This window comes from Rhipicephalus sanguineus, chromosome 1, assembly GCF_013339695.2.
Source record: "Rhipicephalus sanguineus isolate Rsan-2018 chromosome 1, BIME_Rsan_1.4, whole genome shotgun sequence".
NCBI classification, from domain to species: Eukaryota; Metazoa; Arthropoda; class Arachnida; order Ixodida; family Ixodidae; genus Rhipicephalus; species Rhipicephalus sanguineus.
This window is the reverse complement of record NC_051176.1, coordinates 253,916,450-253,941,247: the sequence shown is the minus strand read 5'-3', so window position 1 is coordinate 253,941,247 and position 24,798 is coordinate 253,916,450. Positions and strand designations below refer to the sequence as shown.

The 24,798-nt window shown below is 41.4% G+C and overlaps 1 protein-coding gene across 3 annotated transcripts in view; it reads left to right on the top strand.

Moving 5' to 3' along the window:
• Positions 1 to 24,798, top strand: part of LOC119377986 (eukaryotic translation initiation factor 4E-binding protein Mextli) — a 65,823-nt gene that overhangs the window by 13,772 nt on the left and 27,253 nt on the right. For 2 of the 3 annotated variants that reach the window (XM_037647271.2, XM_037647256.2), the window contains exons 5-12: positions 596 to 759; positions 914 to 975; positions 10,347 to 10,418; positions 12,620 to 12,680; positions 14,948 to 15,002; positions 15,064 to 15,240; positions 18,956 to 19,012; positions 19,260 to 19,381. In XM_037647271.2, the coding sequence (XP_037503199.1) occupies positions 596 to 759; positions 914 to 975; positions 10,347 to 10,418; positions 12,620 to 12,680; positions 14,948 to 15,002; positions 15,064 to 15,240; positions 18,956 to 19,012; positions 19,260 to 19,381 (770 nt within the window). The remainder of the gene's footprint in view (positions 1 to 595; positions 760 to 913; positions 976 to 10,346; positions 10,419 to 12,619; positions 12,681 to 14,947; positions 15,003 to 15,063; positions 15,241 to 18,955; positions 19,013 to 19,259; positions 19,382 to 24,798) is intronic. The other variant, XM_037647263.2, reaches the window with a different exon arrangement.

The window sequence follows — 24,798 nt, the reverse complement described above, 5'->3', positions numbered from 1 at the left end:
AGTACTACAGGTTGGAACATTTGATTAGAGGCTATGTTCTCAGGCTATGCGACCATTCAGCTTTTACACAAGTCGCATGTCCTGGGTGCTTTTGTCCCTTATAGTACTCAATTTAAAAGCATGACTCTTTTTTTGAGGTATTAATCCATGAAAAATAACCTTTAACCCATCAGTTAAGAGACTACATACACAAAGAAAGTCCTGTATCCCCCTTTTCTTCTCGCCAGTGTTCAGTTGTCAGCAGTCTTGCTAGGCAGTTGTGATGCAGCTAGTGAGCAAGATTGAGCTAGTTTTTGTGCCTTATGTGACTGTACTACAGAATGAATGTGTACCAGGCACATCACAAGCCCCCGAACAACTGTATTAGACCAATGTAATTAGTATCTCGTGTGTCAGCTCTTGAGTGTCTTTCTATAGGAATTCATGTGAAGTGAGCAGCAGAAAGGCTTGATGGTCCAGTGTTTGAGTGTGTCTGCACAGAGCTTTTTTTACATTCCAACCACACTTAGTACTTTTTGGATACTCTTTTATTGAAAGGTTGTTAGTTAGGGCCAATGTTCAACTCCCCACCAACTCAATGACCTGTTTGCAACAGCCTCAGCCGTATCAACAACAGCAGCAGCATCAACAGCAGCAGCAGCCACAGCAAACACAGCAGCAGCACTCAATGGCACCTGTTACACCCGCAACATCACCGCCACTCTCGCTGCAGCCAACGGAAGTGTTGAAGAGCTCAGGGAAGTTTGGTAAACCAGCAAAGTGAGTTTCAATAGTTGTATTTTGCCTTTTCCATGTTTCTGTGCATTGCTACTTTTGTCCTGTGACTATTGTACTGTCGTATAAATGAGATTGACATTTAGTAATGTGTTTGTTCTTTGTTTCTTTTGTTTTTTTTTTGTTTTATTTTTTTCAGAATTCCAGGCCGAAACTTTCTAAAAGATGAAATCGTTATTCGAAACTCTGACTCTGGGAAAGGTAAGAAGACATTTAACCTAATCACCTTTGAGTAGCTGGCTGTAATTTTTTTTTTTTCAAGTTTAGCTGTGAAAGTTAAACCTTCCTGCCAAACTTCAATTTATTTCCAGTTTGGAAAATGTTTTTTTTATTATTATATATTTACTGAATGGCACTTTTTATCACTGCTGCTGATGTTTAGGTGTTATCATCGCTGTCAGTGTAATATAGTAATTTTTCCTGTCATCACGATTATCCAGTGGTCATATTGCTCGTCTGCTGACCTGAAGGTTGTGGGTTTGATCCCGGCCACTGTGGTCACATTTTCGATGGAGGCAAAAATGCTTGAGGCCCGTATGCTTAGAACATCAAAGAACCCCTGGTGGTCGAAATTATCCGGAGCCCTCCACTACGGCAAGCCTCATAATCATATTGTGGTTTTTGCACATAAAACCCCTGTAATTATTAATATAATTTTTTTAAAGCTTTTTCATGGAATCAATGCATGTTTATTTTGTCCATAGAAAAATGTGTCTGTAAATTTCTATGAAGTTCCACAGCACAAGGCTGTATGGTGACCTGCTTATAAAGATGTACTATCGCCATCAAATGGAACCCGAACAGCGGCAAGCCTTCGCAGTGGTATAGTGCACGCTGTCCAGTTATCACCATGGACAGGCGCGCATATATGCGCAGTGCTGCTGAACCAGAGGCGCGTGCCTGTCCATGTTGATGACTGGAGGGCGCGCACTATACCACTGTGAATGCTTGCCGCTGTTCGGGTTTCATTTGACGCCGATAGTACACCACATTTGTTGTTTACATAATAGCAGTGCATTTAGAAAAGGCAAAAATTAAAGAAAATTAGTAAACAATCTTAACAATACAAAATAGCAAATACATAAATAGTAACAAATTTAACGTATTAGGTGTTGATAAGATAATGACAGCAACTCTTTCTTAGAACTTGCTTATGAGAGAGAATACTTGAGATGTGTTAAGGGAGCCAATTCCATAAGGACAACGCAGTCAAGTGGCATGTCTTCCATAATTTGAGTGCACTTAGAGACAAAAAAAGATTACAGTAAGAGGCAATTGTAGTTATTTAACATTTACAAGACAGTCACTTAACCCTTTGAGTGTTCTTGCTGTACATGTACGGCAGTGGTTTTCTGTCCCGCAGTGTCATTGCCATGCGGGTGAGTTTTCGACCCTCTGCTTGAAATTTCGCGCTGTAATGACGATGCATGCTCACTGATGGGCAACGCTTTTTCGTGGTTTTGGTTTCGCCACGTGATCATAACGGAGGCATGCGAAACTTGATTTTTGTCTTTATCCGCTCTGCCTTGCAGGGGCAGTGGAAATTGATTCCCATCTTTATTGGTAATGCTCTTAGCTTGTTTATCACCGACACTCTCGAGGTATTCTCGTTCTCCTTGATTACCGAGTTTATTCTGCTCAATTATTCTGCTATACCGCACGCAGAGAAGATGCCGTGTGTATGCCAGCACAACTCGTAACTCCAAGAACAGAATGGCGACGCGTGTTATGTGTGCAGAAGTCGATAAGGCGCTGTGTGTAGACCCGTGTTTGAAGGAATATCATGCTCTGGAAATGCTATTGAACGTTTTTCAGTTCTGTGTAATGCTGATGCCAAAAAACTGTTCCTCATTTTTTAAACAATTTTTTTCCAACTTTACACATTTCATACATTCAAAAACCGCAATAAAGTAATTTGACCATCTGGGAAAGCTTTTCTCAGAAAAATTTGACACTGAAAGGGTTAATAAACTATTGGATGAAATTAACTGATTTATAGGTATGAAGAAAAGTGAGATTAAACTGGACTAATTTATGTATAGTGTGGGGAACTCGGGCACTCTAGGGAAAAAGGACACAGTACACAGCAGTGCAAGCATACGAGAGGGCATTTGTTGCATCTCCCATACAGTAAGTCAGCTGTCTGAATTGCACAACCAATGTAACATGCCAGTGGAACACGTGGAACTGAAGAAGTTTGACTCGTGCTGTGACATTGAGCAAATAATGTTCGCCGTGAGCAGTGTTCAGAGGGGATGCCTCACGGACAGAGGTGCACGCACTTGAAGGAATCGGAAGGCACCCAGTGCAGCATTGGGCTCACGATGTTGCGACACATGATCTCAACCCAAAGCCAAAGAGAAGAAAACACTTGTTTTGCACCTGAGTAACCACACTGTCAGTTGCTGTCAGTGCAGGAGCACTCGTGCCATCTCTGGCACTACTGTGCAGCTACGCTACCTCAGTGCTGCAAGCACCATTGAGGAAAGCCATATTCCAGGAGGTGTGTGAGCCATTTGGGGAAAACATTATTAAGGGACACTCACAGTAGGCAGCATCCTCACTAGCATTAAGCATCCTCACAATAGGCAGTAAGTTGAAGTTTTGGAGTAGGTGGGAAAACATTAGCATAATATATTGAATGTTAGTACTCTAATTACCTGGTTCTGACTGTGCTGTACTAGTGGCATCTGATTAGTTGGATAGGAATTTCTCCTTGAGGAGATCCAGTAATTTAGATGGCTATGAGTGAAACATAGTTGAATAGCCGTTGGCGCCTTAATATGATGATCTGCTTCAGTAATATCCCTCACACTATATATCAACTTTCACAGAATCTATGCAATGTGATTTCTGCACTGGAATTGCAGTGTTAGAACTTAGCATTGCTCTGAGAAACGAGTGCTCATCAGCTGTGGGAGTAAAATTATTGTCAAGGTTAAATTCAGATTTAAATGACCGAATTTTATGATAGGAATCATATGCAGTTGAACCCACTTATAAGAATACTCAAGTGCCATGAAAATCCAGTTGTTATAACCGATAATTGTTATTAACGGGTGGCATGAAAAAAAAAAAGGGGGGGAGGGGAGGGAGGTTGTTGTGAGAAAACTAGAACATCGGATGGGATATGCCAATACACATCAGTAATAAGGATGACACAGCTTGGGTGGAGAGTTGGGCGAGCTAGCAGCATGGAGAGTTGGGCGAGTTGGTACGAGTTCATTCTGGTCGAAACTGCGCAATGGGATATGCTTGAGAATTCGGACGCTTTAACGGCACCTTCAAAAGCCCCGTAGAAGCAGCGTATGAGAACATCTGAAATTTCGTATGCTGAAACTCTTCGAAGTTTCATTTTGCCAACTTTTTGCTCAAATTGCATATCTGAAACTGTAATAACTGAAGCCACCACCACTGATGCATCAGTTGTATCATAGGCTCGAACAAGAGCTGTCATGAGTCGATCCGTTTGCAGCTGTAGCGAATTTTAAAAGACGACTTTGCCACAATACCGGAACACTATAACGTGAAGCATACCGTGAGTCTGAAAAAGGGCTACTGTCACGGTGCGGGTCAGCACCACCTTGGCGTAGCGCGGAGTATCCCATTCATGTTTGGAAAGGTGGAGGGCATCAGGAGTGGTGCACATGGCTGGCGATACGGAGAAGGCTACAACAAAGGTCCTATTTTATGAGTGCGCGGTGGCTGATGGAGTGGTGGGCAGAGGTGCAGCAGCTTCAACTTGTTCGTTTTCTTATCGTTTTCAAGAATTTCACGTCCCATTACCTTTTGGCACGGACACCCAGCAGCCAGAATTCATTGTTATAACCGATAATGCGACGTGGGGGCATTGTTGTAAGTGGGTTATTTCACCATATGAAACATACAAAAGTTGACTGTGCAGCAGCTTCTCATTGTTATAACCGATATACAGTACTCGTTAAACGGAACCTGAAGCGACCAGGAAAATGTGTTCCATTTAACAGGAGTTCCGTTTACTGAGAGATGAGCAGGGGTGCAGAATTCAAGTACGAAAACAATCGTATTAGAGTCAGTTGTTCCATTTAAGCAGCGGTTCCGTTTAAGAGATTTCCGTTTACTGAGAGTCTACTGTATTGCCAAAACCGGTAACGTTATAGATGGGTTTGACTTTAATGTGTATGTTGTTTTACAAGGATTAATTGTGAGGCCACTGTCACAAAACTAGTTCAATATATTATTGCAGCCACAGTTGATTTAGTCTGCCTAAACAGTCAGTAAACGGTTGGTGCCTGTTATTGTGGCATCACCTGCATATGAAAAAGTATCAGTGTTAGACAATTAGGGAGGTCATTGAGATTATCAAAAAACATATGAGGTCCAAGAATGGTTCTTTGAAGCATACCCTTGTGTATAAGTGCGAAATCTGGTATAATACTGAACGAACATAAACAGTCTGTAATCTGCTGAGCTGCTGGCAGGACAGTTAATACCCATTGCAATGGTTTGTTAAGTAAAGTCCTCAATTGCAGATAAGGCTATAATTCTTCAGTGGAGTCATTCTAGGCAATTCTTCTTTAAACAGCCTTGAATACTCCTCATTCTCAACCCTTTCGCTGTCACTGATGTACTGGTACGTTTTCGCGTTTCCCCCCTACAGTATTCACTGAAGTACCAGTACGTTCTCTGTTGTGTGTTCAAAAATTCGCGCTGTACTGGAAGGCTGGCATGATTCTTCTGGTTTTGCCATCTGTCGAATCCTTCTAGAAGCATGTATTTTTGCCCCTTGTTGTGTTGGTATGTTTATTAAGGAATACGGAGCGATTGCGCTCACCTTTCTTTGCTGGGGGTCATGGTCGCTCCTCGCGCGCTACTCTCTCGGGCTGAGCAACCATGCTGCGTGCGTGCGATTACGGGTACAAGGGTTGTTCTGCCACCTGCCGCAGGTTTGCAGTTTTTTGTATTCTGTTGGTGTGTCTGCTACACGCGTCAAGTTCAGGGGCGTGCGTCGTTGCCTCTCCAGTTGACCGAAACATGATTCAGTCAGTGCTTTGGCTCACTCGCTGTGCCCTCGCTTGCTGCTATCACCAGTAAATGGGGTTGTTATATCCTCTTTCTCTCCCTATCTGTCATCTTGACTTCACAATATGCCATTTCTCTGCGTTTCAAGCTTCCCTGACATTCCCGAAACCAAGCCGATACTGAGGCTGCATCACGGCCAGAAACACCCGACAGGGAAAGGGTTAAAGGTTCCTTATATAGCCACTAGAGTGATGCAAGATTGAAAAGCAAATGAATTAGTGCTAGTGTTCTCAACTATGAGCCTTTAGGAACAGGAGGATGACGATAGTGTAGAAATTATAAACCCTGCTAAGGACCGTTAAAGGGGTCATGAAGCACCCCTTGGGCTTTTTGAAAAAACACATCCTGCGGAAAGCTGACACGGCAATGAACTGCTCTGCCAAATATTACAGTCGTGCGCGCCGCATAAAGGCCACAAGCGGAGCGCGAAGTTGCCGTTTCCTCAGGCGCCCTCTTTTCAAACAGAGGCTGGTTCTCACTCTTGTCGGTGGGCGGGGCGTCTGCACGTTGACGTCGCGGATCTGCCAGTTTATGTCGCAGGAGACATAGCATGCTTATTGGCTGATAGCCAACGTAAATCGAGAGCGGCGTTCGGATCAGATGCGCTTCTTGCCGCGGGGTGCCGCCACTTGCCGGCGCCGCACTCCTCAGTACACGGTAGCCGCACTCGCGCAAGCGAATCACAGCGGGAGAGCGATCGCGTTTCATGATGCGCGCTGACGTAACTTCTTTCCCCCGTGCCATCCCTCCCTGTCTAGCTTCCAGTGCGCTCGTCGGCACAAGAAAAGAGAGAAAGTACTGGGAGCGTGCGCCAAACCCCCGTAACTCCGCTGATTCTTGACGCATTCGAGAAATTTTTGCGGCAATCGATTCGGGAGGCAGTAAACACCGATACTGAGGTCATTAGATCATTACTTGGAAAAGTGGTTCATGACCCCTTTAAAGGGCCTTTAGCAGGCCTCTTAGGAAATTTTGTTTATTCACTGTGAGTTAGGGGCCATCTAGGATAGGAAGTGGTTTACCACAATATCTTTTTGTTTGTTCAGTATTATAGAAGATAAAAGAAATTAGGATGTAGCTTTGACATGCAGCTCAGAGGCAAGCTTCACTGGCAACTGAGACTCCCTGTTTGCTGCAACTAGCAATCACAAGCGACATTCCTTCTCTGCCTTCTCCCATGCCATATCCATGGGACTGGGTCACATTTATGTCATGAGCTTCCTTTCTTGTGCAGTGTACTTATCAGGGGCAGCATTGCAAATTCTAAATTGGATGGGTTACTAAAGTCACGTGCCACATTACTTGAGATTGAAGGCAGTGCATGTTTTGTAGGGGGCATTTGTACGAATGACCTAGAATCCAGAAGTGGAAATGCATGCAGGTTTTTTTTTTTAATTTCAGCCATTTTTGCGCAGTGCTGCCATTGAGTATTTTTGCAGACATGGTTGTTACCACAGGATCTATGTTTTGCACTTGTCTAAACTAGGACAGGTGCCGTTTGACTAAAATAGTTTTTTAGGACATAGTTGAAGTTGGATGCAGAGTAGCAAGAAGGGTAGAAATTTCGCCTTCTTGGTACTACATACTTCAAGTCAAGCACAAAAAATGCTCAGGTAGAGGAATGTGTCAGGCTTCCTCTATGGTGTCCCAACCCATTACCCAAGACCGGTGACTCGGCTAGACTCCTGCATATGACCCAGGCTAATAGTTGTGGAGTAGTTATGAATATATAGCCCCTTAGTGCATGTTGTCAAGATTAAAATGGCTTGCTGAAACAGTCGGAAGGGCTTCAAGCCGGCACTGCAGTGGTGCTGCATTTATTGTTGTCTCACTGATGTGGCAATCAATGTAGATGCTTATTCTATGTTACTGACGCCTTAATTTTTTTGTGTGTGAAATCTTTAAACATGCTCATGCTCAATGTGGTTGCGAAGAAGACAGTTATAAGGGCATGAAGAAGAAACGAAATGAAATAACGCCGACCAAATGAAAGGTTTTATAAACATTAAAAAAGACGTTTCGGCTACTGTACGGTAGCCTTGTTCACAGTAAAGTGGCCCAGCGGAGCGGGCTTATGTCCGTTTTAGAACGCTGCCGAGACACCTGGCGTACGCTGGAGGCAGATTTCCATCATTTCTGTTCAGCGTTTTTTTTCATAGTCTGGATAAGAAGCGATTGCAGATACTGACGTGAACACCAGTTTTTCCTTTGCGATAACGGTTGCCTTGGCCCAGTCAATGTCGTGATTACAAGTAGCCACGTGTTCCGCAAGTGTGTTAGACACCACATTCATGTTTATAAAACCTTTCATTTGATCGGCGTTATTTCATTTCGTTTCTTCTTCATGCTCCTTCCCGACCAGACGATGCTACGTCAAACCATCGATTTCAGTTATAAGGGCATGTAGAGTTATTTTTTCTTTACTCTAACCTCACAAAAACATTTATTTAATGCAGTTTGTAGGACCTGAGGCTGACTCATTTAATTGGCACTGAACCACCCTGTTTGAATGATCAGGCAATTTGGTGAGAGGAGTGGGACGTTTTGCGAAACCCTGTGAGAGCAGATGAAGTTCCCCAGGGACAGAAATTACGGGAATCCTTGCGGTAGCAGTCCGTGCATTGAAATTAAGGATTAGATGTTTCATACTGAGACAGATGTGGTAGCACAGGCAAGGGCATGTACTAAGAATGCGCATAGCTGTAGTGGGATAGATTGAGTTGTAAGTTTCAGAATTCTATAAATTACAGCTGGCAGACCATTTGATCTGCTGTAGACTTCTGTGTTTCATACACAACAGTGGGCATTAATATATATTTTTGTACAAGTAGTTTAAAAGGCAGAAGTCATGTCCGATAGTTAGCTTAACACCTCATTGAAGTCTGTGTGTGTAGCATGAGATGCCAGGAATCAATTGCCCTGAACTGGTCAAATTGGTTGATTCACAGTACATTTATTTTGTTTTGCTTCAAATTGGAACCAGACCAGAACAAGATTGGTGCATATTGACTCTAATCCTGAGCTGTGTTACTTTTTCACTTTATCATTTAGTAATGACTAAAACATATTTTATTGCAGCATGCTGTCCTTTATTTAAACCTCTCTTGTACTGTGACTACAAACACAGCATCACTGCAAGGGCCATGTACCCCTGTGTTTCCTTTGTGCATTTTATCAACAAGTGTGTTGTGTTTTATATGGGTTCTGTGCAGCACAACTAGAATTTCCTAGCATCCTTTGAATTTGAATACACAGCTTGGATGCCAATACACACATGAAATTAATGTAGTAATTGGGGGCAGGGCAAGCCTTGTCCGGTCAAACACGTACACAGGTACTTGACAGTTGTTTAATGTGTTACATGAAGCTTCTGATCTAATGTTTACTGCCACTTTAGGGCTTTTCTATACAGAGCTATGTGAAAGAGTCTTGCTCTTTCAATGTGTTGTGGCAAAAGCAGCGAAATAAGGCCTTCCTTACTCTTCCCTTCCTTTCTTCTTTTGTTGCTATGCTGAAATGCTGCAATGTTGGAACTAAAGCAATGATGAATATTTAATTGTACTTCCATTAGTTAATGGAAAGGAAAACAGCTTTCTACTTCAGCCGAGGACTGCTTTTTACTTTTATGTTAAGGCCACAAACAAAAAGTATACATGCACATGCTCTACAAACCGTACAATTCCACTAGTTGCTGCATTCATACATTGGCTGATGTGCTGTGAAGTGTTTGAAGTGTTATATTGCTATTTTAGGTGCACGTTAAAGAACCCTAGGTGGTCAAAATTTCCGAAGCCCTCCACTACGGCGTCTCTCATAATCATATTGTGGTTTTGGGACGTTAAACCCTAGATAATATTATTATGTTCTATTGCTATAGGTCAACCTTATTTTCTGACCTGGTTACTTTCGTTAGCTTATATGCCTGTGTATGGGATTTAGGTGTAAGGAGGCAATTCCATTGTCACATGCTCATTATTCTTTTATTCTGAGTTAGTAAACTGGAAGAGAGAGCTATGAAGGACATGTATCAAACTGGTACAAATGCAGACTGTATTGAAGCACCATAATAGTGCATTTGACAAGGAAGCAAAATATGGCAAGGATTGAATATGTACATGCTGAGTGATATGTGACGGCCTGGTTGAGCAGTTTGGCATTATTGGTGAGAGCAGTCATTAGAATGCAATATAAGAGAGCTCCAGGACTGCTGATGTTCTCCTGATATGTGCCTTCAGAAGCTGCTTTGCAATGACATTCTCTGAGTGGTGCATTAACTTCTCCATGTTTTGCAAGGTGATATTGTGATTTTAATGGCATTATTGAATTGAATTCATAGTGTTCAGCTCCCAGAAACATTTCTTGTGTTCACCTGCTCATTCGCCCAATAACTTGGGCAGGATGCAGTGAATCTGGGAGCGAGGTGTTTCTTCTAGCCCATTTGTAGTTGTCTGACATAGGTGTGCTTTTGTTTCTTTGCCTCCAAACACACTCCTTGTCTTCATTGGAAAAAGTGATGGGCATCAAGGGGCGTCGTGTTCATATGATTGAAGAGCTGAGTGACACGGTGATCTCCTTCCAGCGAGGTGACGTACTGCACGGCGTGGCAGTTTGCCAACTGACTCACTCACCCTTCCCATCACCGGCGCTTGAGCTCCTCTCACTGCAGGAATGCTGCCCAAGCCTGCACACTAGTGCCGCTGATACCTTTGGCTTGTCCTGCTATGCTTTGACAAAACCCTTGGCATGTCACACTGCTGCTAGTCAGTCTTGACCTGGTTCTAAGTCGCTTGTCAATGAAGCAGTTATTTGCAGTTCCAGTGCTGTGTGTTGAACCATTTAGTAGGATGAGGCTCTTTTGGTGTACTGCTGATTGGTTGTGCATATTGCAGTAAAATCAGTACACATCTGTATGAAAGGGCAATGACTCCACTGCACAAGTATGCCTATTTTTTTGTACTTCCTTTACCTTTTGCACTTCTGGTTTTTGCTCGATGCATATTTATAGTGTTTGGTGTGAATTTTACGTCTTCTACCTGCTGTTAGGAAATGTTGTTGCTAGTTAAGGATTTTTTTTATGTTGCTTTGAAGCATCTAGCATTCAAGTTGGGCTTGGAAAAAGGCTTACTGGGTGTAGATTTATGGCCTGTAGCTATGTAATAATTCTTAAAGTTTACACTGTAGCCTGTGACTACAAGTATACCTTTGTGGTAACCCTTCACCACCAGGCTGGCTAGCCTAAAATTGTTGCTATTGAACTTATATTGGAATTCATGCTGGCTCGCTTATGATGAGATGCATAGCAGAAGCCATGATGAAATGGATTCTCTGGATGATGCAGACAGTGGTTTGTACCCTCCCATCGCCCTGTAATTCCTCACATATCCCTGAAACTAGAATCCTGGATAAATGCCCAACTGCAAATATTCGGTCGTTATTTGTGAAACCTCCAAATAGCTATCTTTTGTGTAGCTTAGTTGCTTGTTAGCCTTCACTAAGTGTTCAGTGGTTTTAGTACCTGTACATTTGATATTTCAGTAGAAGTGTCTGCAAATAACACAAAAACTGCCTGTTTTTTTTAATACTTAAACTCAAAGAAACACAATCATTAGTGTTTGGCAGAAATAATGCATCACCTTCAAGATTAGGTAGGGCTCTCAACTTTGAGGTTAGTAGGGCCCGTGACACACTGAAAATTTTGTCACAGCTGCTAACCATGAGGTATGTGCATCATCTGCTTAGGTGCTGTTTAAGCGCTGTCAATAAGAAACTTGTACATTTACGAGCACTGCCCGTGTTGGCCAAGATTTCTCAACAGCAGAATCAACACTATATAATTAGTCTGTAATAACGAGTTTATCTAAAGTTAAATTTTGTTTCAGTTAGCCTTTAACAATTTGTAAATTCAGCAAAATTTTAAAATGTGCAAGGAAGACAGGAGGAAAGCAGGAGCATAGACACACACATACTGTGCTTTGTGTGTGTGCGTCTGTGTTTGCACAGTTTAGAATTTTGCTACATCTATGAACCGACTAGCCCAACAACATGAATTGCTTCAATTTGTAAGTATGGGATATACATTAACTTTGCTTTAACGTATAAGGCCAGATGAGGTTATGAATGTTAAAAACACTTTGAAAGGTCATTTTACCATCAATGTATAAATTTAAAAAAGATTAATCAATTCCTGAAATTATAGCATTGCACCATACGTTCAGGTTCTTTCAGCATATTATGCTTCTGTGAAACTGCCACACATATTGACGGAACAAACCTCAAAGGTACGCTGAGGAGATAAAAAAAAGACCATAGTAATAATTTTAACATGGAATTGGCAAAAGTGACTTTTAATGAACACTTTATCAAACTAAGCTTGTTTGGTGTTCCTTGAGAAAAGGGCATCCATGCACAGTCTTATCAAGTGTCTGCCATAACCTGCCCATGGTAACTGCAGCTGTCTCACATGTAGCTCCTGATTTTTTTTTTACTTTGTGTGTGTGTATGTGTATGCATTTTTTTTTATTTAGTTGTCAAAAGCAGAAATGTGCTTGCCTTTACTGTACAGTAGAATTTGCATGAATGATTTTAGTTCACTAGTCACCAAATATTGCTTTTATTCGGCATCAGTGCATCCTATATTTAGTGCAAATGCGCCTGAATTCTGCATTTTTGAATTGCGTTGGATGCTGTATTTGTGAAGGTGCTAGAAAACATGGCTGCCACTGCTACTGCAATTTGCCATGCTGAAATAGTAACTTTTTGACTGACAACCGTCTTTTGGTTTCAGTGAATCCAGGTGTGCGGGACAGGCTAGTGCAGATAACGGGCCCTAGTGAAGAGACAATAACGTAAGCAACCCACGCTTTTGTGGACATTTGTATTTTTTGTTGCACTGGGTGCCCTGCAATCAACAGGAACCATGTACTCAATAGCTTTTGAGCATGTCACTTTTGCTGCATGCTGATTGGCTGAGTAAGGGGAACAGGATGCAGTGAAATATACCGGTGAATGTGCACACTTTTCTTGGAACCAGGAATGTAGATGTGTGTGTGTGTGTGTGTGTGTTGAATCTGCTACTAATATGCATAAGAAAATAGAAGACTCTGAATCTAATGTTGTGGTACCACACATTATTCAGCATAGGCAAATGGCTGCTGCAAGGAAGGGAGTGTGTACACATCTTTCTGTGTTTTCTCTTATGCTGCAAGCTTCAATAAGTCAGGGGTGGTAGAGCTGAGCCAGTTGGACCAAGTAGGGGCACTTACACCTGCAAACACCTTAGGTGTTGCGAAAACATGATCTCTACAAAACACGAATCCTGTAATCGCAAACCCTTTTTAGTGCGTTGGAGTGCTCATGTATATGAGCAACGTTTTGTTACGGTTCACTCATGTCAACAGTAACAAAATCTCAATGAGCTGATGTTATTGTCTTTCTCAGAAAGAAGAGCTCACGCAGCACGCAAAAATTATTTGTTGACTTGTGAAGCATGCAATGAAATGCTGACCAGTTCTCCTAGTTTTGCTGCAGCATCAGGAAAGTAGAAGCATAAAAACTTTCTTCTAGCTTACAGATGAAATATCCCACTTTATCTGGCAACATTTTTAGGCAGGAACCGGCTTTTTATAGACAATCAGTTATAGTGTTTTTGCATCAAAGTATAAGCCATAGCTTGGCCTCATGAGGGGCTGCTGCTACATCAACCTCCCCATTCTTGCCCCCCAAGGACCTTGGTGAGGTATTAGTGTTATTTGCAAACTGCTACACACGTCGCATATCATATCCACACGTCGCATATCATTGTAAACTTATACCATGCGTCTGGAGCTCATTTACCATAAATGGTCCTTGGGCCAAAAAGCCCCATTAAGCAGTCAATCTTGCCTTGTTTTCGTGCGAAGACTTCAGCACAGGCACTGAAAACTCACGGATGTGTGCATTTGAGTGAATAGTGGCAATGCAGTGTGTGACACTGAACGGGGAAATTAGTAAACAACTCTTGGGAACTAGCCGATAAAAATTAAAACAGAGTAGTATATAACCACTGATGTTAGAGCGTTCTGATATGGAGGTGCTCATTCCACAGAGCAACATCTTACAGTCACTTGATGCATAATGCAGCGCCAACATGGCAGTCCACACGACCTGCAATTAGGAGGAGGAATCAAATACAGAGGTCTGGGCTTGTCTGTCTGAACTTGGCACATTTGCAAGGCAGCTGCTTGGTGTGACCACAGGCATTCTAGAGTACTGTAGTTCCCCCCATATTTGTAAGAGCATGTTTTGCCAGCAAAGTAACTGTTTACATGTAATGGACTAATTGGTTACTGAAAAAGGTAATAGAACTGTAGTGATTGTTACTAGTTAAAAGATATATTTAGTCAATGAAAAAACTGCCAAAAATTTATTACGAGGAATTGCATGTAATTTGTTAAAAGCGCTTCACTGCACTACTGCTTGATGCGGGAGCTAATGAAACATACCAACTTGAGTGAAAGCAAAGTGAGAATGTCACGAGTTTAGCAAATTGTTAGCATCAAAGTCTCAATAGGTTATCACATCATCACTGAAAAACACTCTGTGTCATGGTTCCTTCTTATTGTAGATGAAACACTAAGTAAGGGCACTGACCTCCTGGCTTTCTGTAGCTTCCAACATGGATAGAGTGGAAAGAGTAGAAACACTGCAGAGAGGCTGGAGGGCAATCTTTGATTTGACAATAAGTCTCTTCATGTGCAACACACTCACACTTTTCTGGGAGATATTCATAAAATGCGATGGCCAAAGTCATTTCACACCTTTGTTAACACTAATTTACAGGGCTCCTTTACAACCAATTTTATCATGAAAGTGCTCCAGTAATTTCACTGCTTGTCGGTAACCTCTTCATGTTTCTTTGTTTAAATGGATGAGTTTTGCAATTTTCGGTTTTGGAGTGAAGGGGGATCTAATGTTTCAAGTGGTAAAGTAGGTATGTAGTTTTTGGTGAACAAAACTTTACTGTACAGCTATATTTGCTGCCATAAATCGAGTGTTTTTCACTTATGAGCCATTATTGACTGATGTTCTGATGTGGTTTTCATAAACTAATTTTTTATTTTTTCATTATGATTAGGCGAGCAAAAGAACTGATCGAAGATACTATTCGACGCAACGCATCTCCAGTTCGAGTAAGCGTAACATATTTCTAATGGCAAGGGCAAAGATAAAAATGTCCTTTTTATACGGCAGGAAATGGGAGACGAGACAGCCAACAGTTACGGCATGGGAGCAAAAGAGTCCTGCCAGAAGCCTTCCCTCGTACACAGTTACAGCATGGGTGATGCTAGTGTGGGTGAATACACTACCACTGCCTCTGTGGGCAGGGATACCCTCCGGATCAGTGGGCACAAGGCCGTCCTGGTTAAGGTGAGTCGCCATTTATATTTTGGTCTGTGCACGTCTTTGTAAGCATGAATATGATAGTGTTAAGGCAACATTGGTGTGCGCACAGCAGTATGTAACTTCAGAAGAACTTAGTGCTACATACTTGCTAATAACACTGAAATGTCTTGCAATAACCTTTAGTGTATTGTAAATTTGTGTTCGTGAATAGTGTGTTTATATAAGAGCAGTCAGAGGGGGTGTCCAGACTTGTCCACGCGTAGCTCCACAGTGTGCAAAACACTAAGCAACCTGATTGCCATTGTTAGTGTCGCACATTCATGTAATGGACACCGCGTGTCTATTGTCGTGGTGATCGATTGTCGCTATCTTTGAAATCGCCCCAGTGTAAGTGGGCTAGCTGTTGATCAAATATTCACTGGGAAAACCAAAAGCAGACTAATGTACCTCTGTGCAATGCAATACTATATATGTACAAAGCATTGATATACTGCATGGAAATGGTGCAGTGCATTCTACGTGCTACATGGCCGTGGCTGATCAAAGTGTGCTTGGGTGTATGGCTCATTCCTGGTTAACTTTCAAGATAGTTATTCTGAATATTTGTGCCAGGATGTTGGTGCATAGCCTTTAGAGATTGTGTGGTCCTTGCATAAAAAATGTCTGGTATTTATTAGTAGAGGAATTTCTCTTCAACGAATAAAGTGCCAGTTTTCTCGGTTTAGCTTTATAATTGGCACTCGTTAGGATCATCATCAGCCTATCTTATGTCCACTGCAGGAAGAAGGCCTCTCCCACTGATGTCAAACCGACCCAGTCCTATGCGAGTCGATTCCATTTTATGCCTGCAAATTTCTTAATTTTTTTCGTTCCACCTAACCCTTTGCCGTCTTTTGTCACGCTTCCTGTCTCTTGTATCCATTCCGTCACTCTAAATGACAATCAGTTACCTGTCCACATTATACTACCTGCCCAGGTTCATTTTTTTTGTCTATATATATATATATATATATATATTATATATATATATATATAATATATATATATATATATATATATATATATATATATATATATACATGATTTCAGGTGGTTTTTTATATTCATAGGGCTGATCAGATGACTTGCATTTCAATACTGTTTGTTTTAAATCAAGGAAGAATCTGCACAAACAGCTTGTGCAGGCTGGGCCACCCTATACCGCGACAATGCAGCAGAGTTTAATAACATTTTGGCAATATTACCATGAAGTTTAAAAAGTACACCCAAATATAACCTGATCATCTGAGCATTGCATCAGCAAACTTCCCAGTCTTAGTTTGCCGTTGTAGATACGATGAGTATGAAGAACCTGCTATGACTCTAGTACCTTAAATTCTCACTTATTAAACAAAACATGTGGCTGAAAAAGCAAGGTACTTCACAGAAGCCTTCAGGATAAGCAGAGTGCCAATTTCTTTGCCGTTAGAGTCCTCTAATATAAAGTCTTTCTTAAGAAGAAGACCAAGTTCAGTCGATTAATACTTAAGAATACCATATTGAGCTGGTTGTGTATAGTTATAAAATTATAAATGACTACGAATTTATGTGCTAGGTGTCGTTCCTTGCCCTCCTACTTTTCCCAGTTAGGGGGGGGGGGGGGGGTGGAAGAAAAAGCGGTGATGTGGCCCTATACTCCTCCTCTCCGGTTCCTCCAAGTAAATAGCCTACATAAACTGTGTAAGCTCCAATTTTCTGTGGAAAAAATGTGGACGATTATAACTACCCCGCATTGTTTCCTTCCATATGGGTCGTTAGCTGTTAATGACTGGTCGAAATTTTCTGGGTCATGCTCACAGCACCTGCTCGTAAAACGATGCAACAAATGACGCATAAGTGATCCACCGCGTAATTACCACATACGCATGACTGCGTAAAAAAATAACAATGAACTGTTTTCAATACGGCTTATTGTTTGTCTTTGCTCCTTCGCTATTCGTCAAAAATTTTCAATGTGCCATAAAATCGCCTCCTTGTTACGCGACGTCACAAGTCTGCGAGAACTCGAGGCGTTAAAATGAAGTGTGCACATTAAGCAGCACATTACTAGTGCTGAACAACAGCTCGTTTTTTTTTTTTTTTTTTTTTTCTGGAATAGCCAGACAGTGTCTCTTTCTGAATGTAATTTAAGAAGGATGCCCGCCAATCACATTGGCAGCGGCTGCTTATAGCAGCGGGCGAGATGGATTCATATACTGTATAATAGATACTTTCAGTTGTAGTATAACGATGTTGAGCTGGTTTTGCGCGTGTACAAGTCTCTGTGAACTCATCGTTGCTGACAGAGGTAGAGAGAGAAGTAAACATTATTAGGAACAGACACAATCCTTTCCAGGTGCGCAGTCTTCTTAGTCCAGAAAACTGTGGACGCTGATCATCTCCCTGGTGAGGTAGATCAAGTAACGGGGCAAACTTGAAAGCTGTGCTTCTCAATGTGCTCGAGTCCACTGCCTTGTTACAAGCCGCCACGATCGCCGCAGGCTACCATATGATAAGCCAAGTGAAGCAGGCTAATCGGAGACTAAAGTGAGAATCTATTTCAGCTGTCCTGGCTAGGCACAACTAAAATACTGGACTCTTCTGCACACTCACAGCTCGAATATAGAGCAGTGGCGATACTTATCGTTTTCAAAGTCAGAAACTGAATTTCCTGAAAAAGGAGAGCGTTTGATCTGGCTATAAGATGTTTACTGGTTCCCGCCCATATTTGCGTCGCGGATTACTTCAATTTCTGGCCAGGCAGAACAAAATAAAATCATGGCAGATTGCTGTAATGTTATAGAACCCCTGCTGAGCGATAACCTCCTCTGCAATGCTCGAGCACAAGACGCACAAGTGTGGAATAGGAAGCCCGCACCGCAGGTAGCCTACAGTGCGTGGTCATGACACACGGAGGACAGTTGTCACAGCAGAATGGCAGGACAAATTTTATTACAAAATTACGTTACTGCTGCGTTCAAGTAAAACTTTGCCTGACTTGTTCATTTCCTAGTCTGCAGCCGACAATAACTACTGTCAAAAGGGGGGGAGGCTCCGCCCCCCCGTTTCTCAGTGGGGGGCTAGTGCCCCCCTTGCCCCCCCCCCCCCCGGTAGATACGCCTATGTATGCCTATCATTTTTCGTTCCATCACATGCTGTATGTTTCTTAACTTCTCAAGTTTCTCTGTTATTTCCCAATTTTCGGCCCCATATGTCATATGTTAGTATGTACTGGTGGAGCATTGAAGGGTACAAAAAAAACTACTGGACCCGGACAGGTTGCCACTAGATGCCGAACCTGGCAACCTTAAACATGTGCTCCCTCTGTAGTGAAGCTAGGCTAGCGGAGCTACTGGAGGAGTTAGGAGTCAATTCGGATATCTTTGGCTTTAGTGAGGTTAGAACTGGGGCACTCCGTTTTTCACAGAGGGCTCACCGAGAAGCAAGGGTATGGTGCGGGGTTTCTCCTCTACAAAGATCTTACAGGCAATTATCAAGAATGCTAAAACATTAATGAAAGAGTAGCAGGTGTCGTGATAAAACTCTCTAGAATAGGAGGTCCTAATTCAGTCTTAAACTATGGGGCCTCCTGTACATTTCATCTTGTAATAGCAATCTTGCATATAATTTTGATTTTGAGCTCTGTTCGAAGGAATGTGTTTAGTATTTTTGCACTCCTAAATTGAACCTGCAATGGGAGCTTTTTTTTTGTGCCTTTCAGGCTGCGAAAATGTTCTTGGAGAAGTACTTATTGAACCATGGTGACTTGAGTGAAAAGGTGAGTTATATATCGTCTCCTGCTGGATAGCAGACATGGCACCGAGCTGTTTATTTGTTATTATTTATATTGTTTATTCTTGCTTAGTGCCTGTAGCACTTCTCGATTTTTCAATATGACAGCATGTACTTGATATGTGAATGCCACTTGCTGCAGGGGATATCACTCTAGTGTAGGTTATACTGTGCATCAAATAAATGTAACCATGTCCTAGCAGCTGCATTTAAAGTAAATATTTCTCTTGCAGGTAGCTGCAGACATGCTGTCTGCATCAAATCAGGGATCTTACATGTCTCCTGAGGCAAACATGCTCTCTAATAACCGAGGAGTGTCTGAGCTGTGCACTGAAGCAGCATCATGGCAGGGGCTGTGAGTGCACATCGTTGGCTACTTGCTTCATTTCTTGATATTTTGTGCTGAGCAGTGTGATATACTGGAAGAGTGTATGGTTGAATGTAACACATAATTGAAAAGAACTTGTAGGTTTACGTGCTAGTTCTCATCTTAGCAACTTGATGGGCTCCTGTGACAATTATTATTGCCACTTGCTGTGCTTCAAAATGTTCAAAATGTTCTTATTGGCCAGGGCTATGTAAAATCTGATAAGGAAGATAGAAATGAGCACATTAAAAGAAGTTAATGTACAACATTAGAAGATACTTCATTTGCCTAGTGTCTACAGCCAATGAGGATTTTTCTACACACAGTGCAAAAGTTTGTTTCAAAATGACTTCTTGTCTTAAGTTTGTGCACAGTTTTTGATGGCATTTGGGTATAGGCAGGTGGCATATCATTCAAGAGGTCAGGCGTTAACAGAGAATATTTTCTTTCTTTCCTTTTGTGTCTTTCGTGCAATCACTTATGCTGCATTACTGAACTCAAAGTGCTGAAGGCAGTTATTCCTTTGTATTCCATGATGCTCGTAGGCGAAGCAGAAAAAATAATGCTGACTTTCTATCAGAATGTGCCAAATGATACAGACAAAAAATGACTATCCTTCAGTGAACCATATTTGTTGAGTTAATGAATGTACACATATGTGTGTATGCTAGGAATACGGGGTTACATTGTGTGGAACATTTCGAAGCAGTTCACTGGCCCGTCGTCTCCGATAAATAGGTACACCTTGCACATTTTGCATTGAAGCCTTGTTCTGCGTGTGCATTGTGGTAGCTTACACCTCAGAGTAGTGCTATGCAGCACTTTCATCGTCATATGGCTTACACCATTATACCTGACAGAAGTGGGGACATATGAAGCTCAGTTCGAGAGTGCATTTTGGGTGAATGAACAATCAAGAAGGGGTGCTTCATTTGACTTCTCACGCTTCATTATGCCAAGGACGACCTGTGACATGAATTCCGCGAGCTGCATTTCGGAACCCTTTACTGCGCGGTACAACACACAATCCCACATGGAAACATCAGGAACCCCGCATTCCTGACGGCAACATATATGTGTACGCAACAAAGTAAAGAGAAAAAATGCACTTCTGCTCACTTCTTTCCCAAAAATTTGCATAACGATACCCCACGTGTATTCCCCTATCATGTCAGAAGTATGACAATGAAATAATTAACAAATACATATATTACGAGAAAATGGAAGAAATTTGAGGTACATAGCGTCTGGAGCTCATTGAGAAGGAAGCCATTTTTCTTTCTTTTGCTGCACTGTTCCTAGTATAGGTGATGCCATCAATAGGCATATTTTGAAAGCTCAGTGTGTCACGCAAAACAAAATTATAATTTCGAGGCTCGGTGACACCTATGAGATTCGTAGTGCCATTATGCGTTATGGCAACATTTTTTGCCACTGGGATACAAAGGGTTATATAGTTCCCTAAAGTTCCCCCTTATTCTTTATCAAAGTAGACAGCAACGCAGTGCTGCCTCTTATTGCCTGTCACCTCTCATTGTGCCTTGTTCTTACAAGTCAGAAACAACCTAAATATACAAATACTGTCAGAGATGAATGCTGCAAGATCGTTGCATAAGAAATATTCATTTTCACTAGTTTTCAGCTGGAACAAATAAGTGGACAGAATAGGAATATAATCACACCTAAAGGTGCCTTTTAGTCCAAGATCCTGATTGTGCAATACGTGATGGAGCTTCCTCATTATGTAGACGTAACAAGTACCATTTATGATTGGTCCAGGTTCCATAAATGAGCCAAAATTGAGCCACATGCATCGAACAAGACCTTGTCCATCACCCCTGCAGGTGGTGGCCACTGCTAGGCTTTTGATGCAGATTGTGTGGTCAACTTTAAAACTATTCACTGAATTAGTGCTTTTGGCACTTACAAATGCATCTACCTATGCACTGTGAAATCTGGAATGGGCTTCGTAGACTGTAATTTTGTGTACAGGAAGCTTATTAACCACATACGGTCAAAATGAAGCGTGTTGGATGGCTATCTAGTTTAGCATTTTTTGTAGAGAAATATTGATGCTTTTTGATATCAACAGGAGTCACCAATTGCACAAGAGATGGTGCCACAAGGTAACAAGTATTTACCCTTGTACTGCTCACTGCTTAATGATGAGTCCTGCAAAAGTAATTTTCTCATTACTTTTAGTATGATGCTAATAATTTATAAGCAGTAGTGGGCCTTGTGTTCTCTGCAGACTTTCAACTGCTTTTAATTGGGTACTATGACACAACTTATCAAATAATGTACAACTAAAGAAAAACAAGTTTCTGTTTACCATCACTGTTAGCCTTGTTACTTAAATTTGGAAATGACTGCATGAATAAATATAAAAGTGCACATATGTGTGCACAAGAAAGAATTTCAAAATTAAGTACATTTCTACATTTGAGGCAAAGTGGAAGACTCGTTTGTAGTATGATGTTGGGATAATGTGCTCCAGTATTATTAAGTTTAAGCACTACTTCTACTTCTTCACTAAAAGCTTATAATACCTTGGCCATCTTCTGCTGCGGCTTCTGTATCACGCATCGTTACGAAAATTCCTTTTGGATCTCTTTTTTTTTTGGCACTCCGTGTAATTTTTGGCAAATATCATTTATAATTTTGATGAGCTGTAAAATGCCACTAGCACCGACTCCTAACTCGTATGATTTGAACAGAGGTAGCTATGTCCTGTAGTTTGACACTGTTTAATGGTCCAGAGGATTTTCTTGAGACCATGTGGCTTTCAGAAGGCAGGTTTGGGATCCAAAAGTCTCAAAAGCTATTCATATTCTGTATACAACTGTGATAATTTTTTTAAGGCAAGCATTTCGAGCATTCTATTGCTGAAATGTTATTCAGTAATATACGTTTGCTGCATTGCATTTGTGTTTTAGAAAGGGGGTGGTGGTAGGTATGTGGTCCTAGTCAGATATTAAAGCCCCTTATGTTCGTTTTTGTGTAGCACCTTCTTATTCTTTGCATATTGCATGTCACAGCTGCTGCTTACAATTGTCATTTACTGTGTGGTTAACATTACGAAAGAAAATTGCTGTGTATTTTGCATGTGTGTTGTACTTGTATTCAGGTTTACTGCTGTCCAACAACTGAGCATTTTAATGTTATCGAGCTAATTGGAGATGTCATATGCATGGTCGAGAGGTGCTAAAATACAGGATACACACTTGAAGTGCCCTGGTTATTCTGACTGCAAATGTGCTTAAGTAATTATATAATTTATTGTTAATTGAATTATTAACAATAAATTATATTATTACTTTTGTGTGACTGCTGCTAGTATTCTGCTTCTGACATCATTGCTGAAAACTGATTTTGTTACACAAAGCAGTTTCTACCTTCCTCATAAACATTATAGACCAGGCCCGTAGCCAGGAGGGGGGGGGGGGGCCGAAATTTTGGCGAAGTAAGTGTTTTTACCAAAAATAATGTTTTTACCCCCCCCCCCCCCCCCCCCCCCCCCGAAAAAACTATTGGGGAGACTATTGGGGAGTTGAACCTTGATATAGCAAACACAAATTATCAGGTATAATGCTACAAAATATAAAATGTGGTTGGCCGTGTTTGGTTTCAGTGGAGTGTTCTTCTGCATTGAGAATCTAAAATGTGGTATCCAAGTTTATATCAGTTGCAGGGAAACAAATTTTCATATCAAGGTGCCACAAAATATATTTCGGTATCAAAAATCTCACGTACAGTCATCGATAGATTTTCTTGGAGTTGCATGATTATCCGGACATCCTTGTGGTACTGTGGCCTACAAGTACACTACAGTAATAACTGGAACTTTGAATGCCACACAATGTTTCGGGCATGAATTGTATATGCGATGCCACAAACATGACCACCGTAATGATAGTTGCCGTGTCCACTACTAACAGAAACTTTGGTCGCCAACTCTTAATGAAATGCTTCTGGTGAATCCTAGTTGGAACAGCAGAGCAGCTGGCAGAATGGCTGGTGGCAAGCAAGCCTTCACGAGAAGCTTGTCATCACCTACCATTGTGGCTTAATGGTTGTGGCATCGGGAGCATGGGGCCATAAGTTTGATTCCTTGGCAATAGTGGCCGCATTTCAGGGGCTGAAATGCAAAAACACTTGTGTAACTAGATTTAGGTGCATGTTATGGGGGAATGCGAGGCTAAATGTGAACGTTTTGATGAACTAATTTTGATGAATATTTCAGGGATGGCTCATCTTCTTGATATTAGAATATATTCCAATTATCAGACCCCTAGCATGAATAAAAAAAAACCAGCAGCTGTTATAATGATCAGTCATGTGATCAGTCATGTATGCTATCTTAGGAAAACTATCATTTCAAAAATAATGAGAATGTACAAGTTATTTATCATTTTAAGTCCTCTAGGAGGTTTGTAGTGGAGGATAAGACCGGTCACATATTTTGTATGACATCTCTGTAAAAATGCCATCGCTCTAAAAGCAAAAAATATATTTTGCCTTGTCACTGCATGTCAGACTATTGAATTTCTTTTTGTGTTAGAAACTACTTAGGGGATCAGTAAAGTACCTTACCATGCTCCCGATGAAATTTCAGTCTAGAAACAATCTTGTAAGCAGTTTGAAAACCATAGTTTTCCAAAGAGGCTCGTGCCCCCCAAAAATGTGAACGGAGAAAAATGAGTTTAAAGATTTCACAACGTGCTATTCATTGCGATGGTAGAAAAAAGTTTGTCATAGTGACCTCCTGCACGAATGCGGCCTTCCTCATCAACATGACACTGTTCTGGGACAATTTCATGCAATCGTGTTCAAGTTTTCGCAGCTTTCGAGCTGTGAATTTTGCTCACAACCCGTGTAGGTCACAAAACGGACCATGCGCTGATTGCCATGAACTCCAAGGAAAATGAACATATGAGACGAGTGGCACACAAACACAGCAGGAGTAACTAAGAGTAACTAGGAGTAAATAAATGGATGATCATGTGATATGCTTCCGCCAATTTGAGCTTCAGTTCCAGTTTTCCAGCGACTCTGATGTCGGCGCGCAGCTCAGAATGTGCCTTTTTAATTTATTTCTTTGTCCTCTGATGTACTCTTGACAGAATGTCTTCTATGGCAAAAAATCGCGAAAAAGAAACAATCTAACATGGGTATTCATTTCGCATTCGGTGTCTTGCCCGCTTTGCAGCCGCGTCTTGAAAGGGGCATTTCAGAGGTAAAATTCCCAGCAAATTCGTGCCACCGTCTCGTAAAAAAAATTTTTTAAATTCTTCTGTACAGATGAAAACCAAACTTGGTGAGCATGTTCTTTAATGAACCTTCATCCACCCGAAACAACTCAAATTCTAAAATACATATTTTTTTTTTCGAAAATCGTGTTTTTA